This window comes from Eptesicus fuscus, chromosome 10, assembly GCF_027574615.1.
Source record: "Eptesicus fuscus isolate TK198812 chromosome 10, DD_ASM_mEF_20220401, whole genome shotgun sequence".
In the NCBI taxonomy this organism is placed as follows: domain Eukaryota; kingdom Metazoa; phylum Chordata; class Mammalia; order Chiroptera; family Vespertilionidae; genus Eptesicus; species Eptesicus fuscus.
In genome coordinates this window covers 24662114-24670130 of record NC_072482.1, presented here as the reverse complement: position 1 = coordinate 24670130, position 8017 = coordinate 24662114, and the positions used below count along the sequence as shown (strand labels likewise).

The 8017-nt window shown below is 47.8% G+C and overlaps 1 protein-coding gene across 1 annotated transcript in view; it reads left to right on the top strand.

The window, feature by feature from the left end:
- Positions 1-2462: 2462 nt before the first annotated feature.
- The window catches only part of DST (dystonin), a 438404-nt gene continuing 432849 nt past the window's right edge, over positions 2463-8017 (top strand). Inside the window, exons 1-2 of the mRNA XM_008161813.3 lie at positions 2463-2643; positions 3202-3236. Coding sequence (XP_008160035.2) covers positions 2463-2643; positions 3202-3236 — 216 coding nt within the window. The remainder of the gene's footprint in view (positions 2644-3201; positions 3237-8017) is intronic.

The following is an 8017-nucleotide window of genomic DNA, read 5'->3' as shown; positions in this document are numbered from 1 at the left end:
CTAGTTGTTGAGAAGTGTAAAGTAAAGATGACCTTCCTAAATTCTTTGTTGTGTCTCCCAATGTTTGCAGAAAGTTAATTCAGCTTTGTTGTTTTAAATTACTCCACTAGGCCACTGTGAGTCCATACAGTAAAGAATTCTGCCTTTCCTGCCGTGCCACACATTGCAGGCTCTTGGATTCCCTTCAACAACCCTTACACAATGGACAGGAATGCAGTCTCTCACTGCAGTGGGCTGCAGTATCCAGAAACCTTTAAGAAAAGTGCGCATGATGCAGTGCTACCTGTCAGCCGGAGTCCCAGGTGTCTCTGAAGCCTCTCCGGACTTGTGCAGCCTACACTCTGACATTCAACATCCCCACCTTATACAGCCTCTGCAAGCAAGGTCCTGCAACCCCCACCTGAGATGCAGTAGATCGACAACCTGAATGTTCATTTTGTTTTTGGAAACAAGTTGTAAGTAAAAAGAAAACTTCATCCATTGTTTCCCATGTTTATGAATCTAGCATTTAAGAAATGCATTAGGCAATGCCTTTTTGAGTTTCCTTTAATGCTTACACATGGTAATAAAATGCATTAGGCAATGCCTTTTTGAGTTTCCTTTAATGCTTACACATGGTAATATGTTAAAATGGAAAGGAACATCAATGGTTAAGCTTTTATGCAGAGATGTACAATTGATTTTGTATCATTAGGAAACAACAGCGATATTGAGATCTCTCAAGCAAATAACAAAACCTAAGCATTTTCATGCATTCTTGGCTTTTCAAAATTTTACAAATTACTTTTTTTTTTATGACACAATTCCTTCAGTCTCTTAAATATTACGAAGAGTCCACCTTAGCAGTTATTAGAAACACCATAAATGCACTAATGTGTTACCTTGCCATTACAATCACAGTTTCCTTATGCAAGTAAATAAAACGAACAAAACCCAGCTCCACACAGCACTGCCTTGGGAGCAGGAAAAGGCGCGCGGGATACCGCACCAGGCCGGCGGGCCAAGGCAGCGAGATGCCTCAGACTGCGGCCGCCAGTCCACAGGAAGGCGCAGTGCAGCACACCCGCCATACCTTCTGCGTTGGCCCTGCATCAGCGACCCCTGAAAAAATCTCTCCCGGCCACCAACTACAATATACTTTTTGTGGGTTATGAAGAAATGGGAGGGGCAGGAGGGAGAGAAGAGGCAATGTGTGCATTTTGTGTGACAGATCATCATTTCTTCACATTCCCTAAAAAAAATTCTCCTCCAAATATTTACCAGCCAACCCCAACTTCCTTCATCGGCCAGTTCCCTAAATCTGAAATTGACCCTCCCTTGCAAATGCATTAAATGAGGCAGATTTGACGGCAAACGCAAGGATACCAAGAGGCTCTAAAGTGCCCATTTCTCGGTTGCGGAAATTGCACCAAGTTTGGGTGGTGGAACAGTTCACGTCTGCGGATCGGAGCGTTCAACTGGGGAGCGCTCCCCGTTAGAAGGGGTTGGAGACAGGTGGGCCTCCCGTTCTTGGAGGACCCCAATTCCCAGGGAAGGCCCTTCCCGGGGTTCACGCTTGAGCGTGCGAGGAACCCTCCCTCCCGCAAGCAATAGCTCACCCGGCAGCATCTTCCAAAGCCCCAACATCGGGGCGGGGAGCGGGGAGATGGGAGGTTAGGGGGTAGCACCGCCTGGAGGCTCCCTCAGCGCCTTACGGTTTCCCCCCCTGGCTCCTTGGCGCCCCCTGACGCCAGGCTCCCTGCAATTAGGCCAAGGGAGGCTGGACAGGCGGAGGCCCCAAGCGACGGGGAGCCTAGAGGCCGCTGGCTGGTGCACTCTCGGCCGCGCGGACTGGCGGGCGGCCCCACAGGAGGGCGCTGGGCGCTCAGGCCCGAGCGCAGCCCGCGGCCGCCGCCGCCGCCGCCGCCGCAGCCATGTCCGCGCGCCCGCGCTGCCGCAGCCCGGCTGTGATGTCATCAGGCGAGCCCCCGCCACGGCGCCCCATTCCCGCCCCCCGCGGGCCGCCGCGGCTGCAGCTCGGCGCAGCGTCCCCGCCCCGACCCACGTGCGCCGGTCCCGGGGATGCCGAGGCTGGCGGCGGCCGTAAGACGATGCGCAGGGCCCAGGTGGCCACGGCGGCAGCGCTGCTCCTCCCCGCCCGCCGCGTCCCCGGCGGGGCTGCGCCTGGGGGCTGCGCATGGACGGGGGCGGAGGCGCCTGGGGAGGGAGGAGAGAGGTTCTCCGCCGCCAATTCCCAGCCTGGTCGCCGTCTGCTGAGTCATGGCCAGCGCTCCCCGCAGCCCTGGATCACTCGCTTAGCGCGGGGTGCGCAGCCATTGGGCTGGGCGCGGGGCCGCGTGCGCCGGGCATGACGCGCTGATCCGCGTTCGCCCGTGCCCGCCGCTCCGGCGTGCGCCCCGCGCGGGTGCCTGTGCCGCCGCCCTCCAGCCCCGCCGCCGAGCTGCCCCCGCCGCGCCCGCACCATGATCGCCGCAGCCTTCCTGGTCTTGCTGAGACCCTACAGCATCCAATGTGCCCTCTTCCTCTTGTTGCTTCTGCTAGGCACCATCGCCACCATCGTCTTCTTCTGCTGCTGGCACCGCAAGCTCCAGAAAGGGAGGCATCCGATGAAATCGGTCTTTTCGGGTCGTTCCCGGAGCAGAGGTAAGACCCGCCGGGTGGCTTCAGCCCATTGGGGGAGTGAAGCGCGGCTCGCTCGCTTTGGCGCTACTGCCCTTAGCTCCATCATTGCCCACTCCCCGAGCCGAGGACGTCCGCCTCTGGATTTGACGTCCCTCGCCCGTTTGGCCCTCACCCCCTTCCTCCAGTCCCCTGGGTTGGGGAAAGCACAGCGATGCTGAGTGCTGGGAGGAGAGGCATGGACGCAAATTCCTAGTGTCCGTTTGCTAAAGCCCCTGAGGGTAATTGGAGCGGAGTCCGGTGTCGCGGCAGCCTCTCTTCACCATCGTTTTCTTTATGGAGAGTTCCGGGCTCCCCAACTCCCCCAGAACTTTCCCTGAAACTTCTCTTGTTGAAATCAGCTAGACACTGATGGCCTAGTAACCTCCCCGCCCTACAGGATGCCCCCCCCACTGAATTCGTGGCGTCGGGAATGAGCCTTCCCGACCCCTCGCCCCCCCACCCCCCAGGTAAGTCATCAGTTATTCGGCAGGTGACGAACAGGGAGTTCAATGAAGTCTCATTTTTCTCTTTTCTCCCCAGATGCTGTTTTGAGATCTCACCACTTTCGTTCCGAGGTAATTTATTTAGCGCGCACGCTCAAGGTCAGAAGAAGTTCTCTTTCCAGAGTACCGATATTAATCATATGCGTGTTAAGAAACCAGGAGGGCATTGCGTGGCGGGCATGCCGTCCCCAACCGAACTAGTGCCCAGCGAGCAGTTTTTAGCCAATTTTGTGTGTAGTGGAGCCGCTGTACACGAGGGGGAAAGACAGCCTCTTAAAAGCACTGCAGACCTTACAAAACTTAGCCTCGGGGTGGCTCTCAGCGTCCCTGACCATCTGCCATTTGCCCGTGGACGCTTCCTTGGGTGCTGTCCGCGGGGGGCTGTTCGCTCGGATATCCCAGCAGCAGAGCGGAGCTTGTAGGAAGTTAGTGCAGAGCAGTTGGGTCCATATGCATTTCATTTTAGACTTTCAGGCTTACATTGCCATTCACTGGTAAAGCTCGCCATGCTTTATTGGGGCTGACGGTTTTCGCAAAGTGAGGGTGGTAGCGATGGGGCTTTATCAGGTCCTGGGTCCTAGCCTCGACTCTCAAAATGTGGACTGTCCCTCCGTGAGCAGGTGGGAAGGTGCAGAGAGTGGGTGGGGATCCTGCAGCACCAGCTCCACGGAAGATGGGAGGAAACGAAACAAAACAAAAACGTCAGCTCCCTCCAACCCAGCATTTCTTTATGCGTTTCCAGGCCAGCCCCACTCAGTGTGACATATTTTCCCCTCTCCCCCCCGAGAGTTTCACACAGCCAGGCTTGGAGGTTCCTGGTCTCACTGCTTGTTCTGGTTTATTCATCTTAGCAAACTTCATAGTTACACACCCTCCATTTACTTGTCATTTAGCTGAGAAGTTATTTCACAGTTCATTTCACTAGTTAATCAGATGTTTTATTGCACCCTAGGTGTTTTATTGGACTCTGGTTGTTTGAAAGCTTTAACTGCATTATTATAACAGCATTCTAATGCCCAGTGCATAATTCTACTGCATGTAGCCCTGGAGGGTGAGGACTCTGTGCTCAAGTTAGGATACTTAAGAGAATAAATTAAACCAATCAGATAATCAGACAGTGCATTCCGGCTTTTCACTAACTAGCAGGGTGGTGCTGGGAAACTCTCTTAGTTTCTCAGCACCTCAGTTTCCCCATCTGTAAAATAGAACTGACAGTACTGACAGGGTTGTAGGGGGAAGATTTTGGGTTTACAAGTGATTATGTAAGAAACCCCACTTAGCCCTGCTGGTGTGGCTCAGTGGTTGAGCATAGATCCATGAGCCAAGAGGTTTCCGGTTTGATTCCTGGTCTGGGCACATACCTGGGTTTTACGCTCAATCCCCAGTAGGGGAGACAGCCAGTCAATGTCTCTCTCTCATTGATGTTTCCCTCTCTCTATTCCTCTCCCTTCCTCTCTCTCTAAAAACCAATAAAAGCATTTTTAAAGTGTTTTTTTAAAAAGGAAAAACCCACTTAGCTCATAGTAGGCATTCAATACTGGCTAGGTATTATTACATTTTGTAAAACTGAATTAAAAAATGTGTAAAAATAAAAATCTGCAAATTTTAAAGTCTTAATTAATTCAAGTTTATGGGAAACAACACAAATGGTGTCTATCATAAAGCAACACTTTTGAATATCTAATTAATTTAATAGAATAACCAGATAGATATGACAAAAATATATTTTTATTGATTTCATACAGGAAGGGAGAGGGAGAGAGAGAAACATCAATGATGCGAGAGAATCATTGATCGGCTGCTTCCTGCTTGTCCCCTACTGGGGATGGAGCCTGCAACCTGGACATGTGCCCTTGACTGGAATCTAACCTGGGACCCTTCAGTCCACTGAGCCAAACCAGCTAGGCCTGATATGGGTTATTTTATTTGCCATCAGGTGTTTCAACTAAAGTACAAATAGAAAAAAATGAAATAGAACTGTGTCTTGTTTAGTTATCTTGCAGTTAACTAAACATTTGTCCCAAACTTGCATTTTGTTAGGAATGCTGGGACCAGTTGTTTAGTGCCCTAACTTGTTTCATAAGAATACTGGTACAGTCTGAACATTCTGTTGAGACTTCATATTTGTCTCATCTGCTAAACTGTGAGCTCCTTGAGGGCATGGACCATATCTCTCTCGTCTAGGGGTGTATCCCCACTGCCTGGTAGAGTGGGCTCTTAAGAAATATTTATTGAATGAATGAAAAATTCTTCAGTGGGTGCCAGTTCCCATAACTGGGCAAATAGAACTCAGAGTTGGGCAGAAAATAAAAATGCACATTCTCAGGACATTGCTCAGAATCAAACATTTGCTGAATCTCTTATTTGATCTTTCTAGGCTTTTTAAAAAATTGGAGTTTGTATTAAAAATGTGAGTCACTAATTATAATGAAGTAGATTTGGTTAACAATTTTTCTCCTCAGAAAATCAAATGCAAAATTAGCTTAATTTGTTGATGGGCTACCTGTGTTCCTTTTTTGTACCCAGTTCCACCGATAAACTACTCTAAGAATGTTATTTTATAAGTGAAAATCCTGAGACTGTGTTGCATGAGAATGTCATAGTTCATCACTGTCTTATGTTTACCACAAATAAAATATTTTCCCTAAAAGGTAACTTAGGGAATTTTTTTTCCTTCTCCCTTTCTATCAGAATGCCATTTCCTGTGGAATTTTCTCCTTGAGAAATACCTCTGAAGTTTTTGGATATTAAAAAATTAGAATGGATATTCTTGTTGCCTTTTAGCAGTAGTTGCTGCAGAATAATTAACGATCAAAGAAACTTTTCATTTTCTGATAAGTCATAATCATATTGAAGTAAGAATTCAGTGTCTTTTTGTCCCTCATTCCAATCTCAGTAAGCAGATCATTCACGTTCAACATTTCCGTAGTGTTCAAGCGAGGAAAATGAGTTTAGGATCTGGTGACTCATGTTGAAATGGAAAAAGCTTTGGGAAAGCCCTCGAGCACATGGGAGAAGTTCGGTTAGCACTTCACTGCTTTACTTGGCAGAGGACATTGCTTCTGCTATCCACATGCCCTGCAAGGCATCCAGTTGGGCAGGCAATTTCAGGATGTTCCTTCCCAGATAGAGAAATACTTCTCCAGGGAGGAAAACCATGGCACTGGTTTGCCTTGGGGAAGTTCTGCAGCAGGAAAGAAAGCCACATCTCTCTCATCTGAGGAGCTCCAGTGGGTTCCTTAATGTGTGATCTGGGACGAGTCTCTCTCTATGCCTCAGTTTCCTCATCAATTAAGTGGGGATAATCCTAGAAACCCCTCCTGGGCAGGTTAGGTAGGATATCCAGCATCAGCCAGGGCTGGATAGGGTCTCCATCATATTCACAGTGTTCACTCAGAACTCAAAGAGACTGATTTGAAAGTAACTGCTTTGAATTCTGTAAGAGAAAGAGCTGTATGCAAACAGCTCCCAAACTAAGTACAGTCTCAAAGAGATGTTTTCACACCCATGTTGATAGCAGCGTTATTCTGAATCGCCAAGAGGTGGAAACAACCCAAGTGTCCATCAATGGATAAATGGTAAACAAAACATGGCGTATCCATGCAATGGAATATTATTCAGCCTTTAAAAAGGAAGGACATTCTGGCAGGTGCTACAATGTAGATGAGCTCTTCACTGTGTGTAGAATAAACACATTTCTCCAACTCAGGTTCTTCCTCCAGAAGCTAGAAATAAATAATATAGATGCTGATAAGATGTTTTGGAACCATAACCACCATCAACCCTTTTTATTTTCACCTACTTGCAAACTTGTCTTTACTTGCTTTTTAATAATCCTCTAAATTTTAATAATTAACATATGAGAATGTGAAATTTTTAATCCATCCAGCAAGGGCTGAACAGGATAACCCTAATTCATTGACAGATAAAAAAGCCAAATTAGATCAACAGAAATATGGGTTTTTCGTATGCAGAGAAAGAAGTTGTATGGTGATTTAATTAAGTCCTAAATTGCTAATGAAGAGAAGTGAATTCACCCTGATGTAGGACTCAGTCTAGAAACCAAACGTTCATTCTCTATCTAAGAAGCACCCTTTTCCTGAGGATTTACAAGGTTTTGTGCTGTGACTTTATACAATGGTTAACTGTTACTCTAGATTCCTGTGGCGAAAATCAGGCAGTGACTTATCCTGATTCTAAGGAAATTTCAGAAAGTGATATGGGTAATTGAGGTACCATTAGGTTACGAGAAAGAGTCTTGGGAGTACTTCAGTAGACTGAAGACAATTATAAGGCCCTTGGAGAATACCCAGCGTGAGCAGTGGTAAATGATCCCTATTCATCAGCTCAGTGGAATAAGGGGAGCCTTGTTTCATGGGAGTAGGGAGAAGAGTGTGTTTTATGTCTATCAGGATTTGAGTAAATGTCTTCACTTCCCATTTTAGGTAAAGGAACCAAAAGAGTTAACTCAAGTTAAGCAGTTCCTGTAGAGTCACATAGCAAGATAAGGACTGAGTAAGACAAGAATTCCCTGGCTACATTTGGTCTGCCCGTGGTGTTTAACTGTGCCACTCACAGCTAAGAGACTAATAATATGCCTGAAATTCTTTTTTTTTTTAATATATTTTTTTATTTCAGAGAGGAAGGGAGAGGGGGAAAGAGAGAGAAACATCAATGATGAGAGAGAATCATTGATTGGCTGCCTCCTGCACGCCCCCCTACTGGAGATTGAGCCCACAACCCGGGCATGTGCCCTTGACCAGAATTGAACTCAGGACCCTTCAGTCCACAGGCTGATGCTCCATCCACTGAGCCAAACCAGCTAGGGCTGAAATTCTTAATGAAAGAGAGAA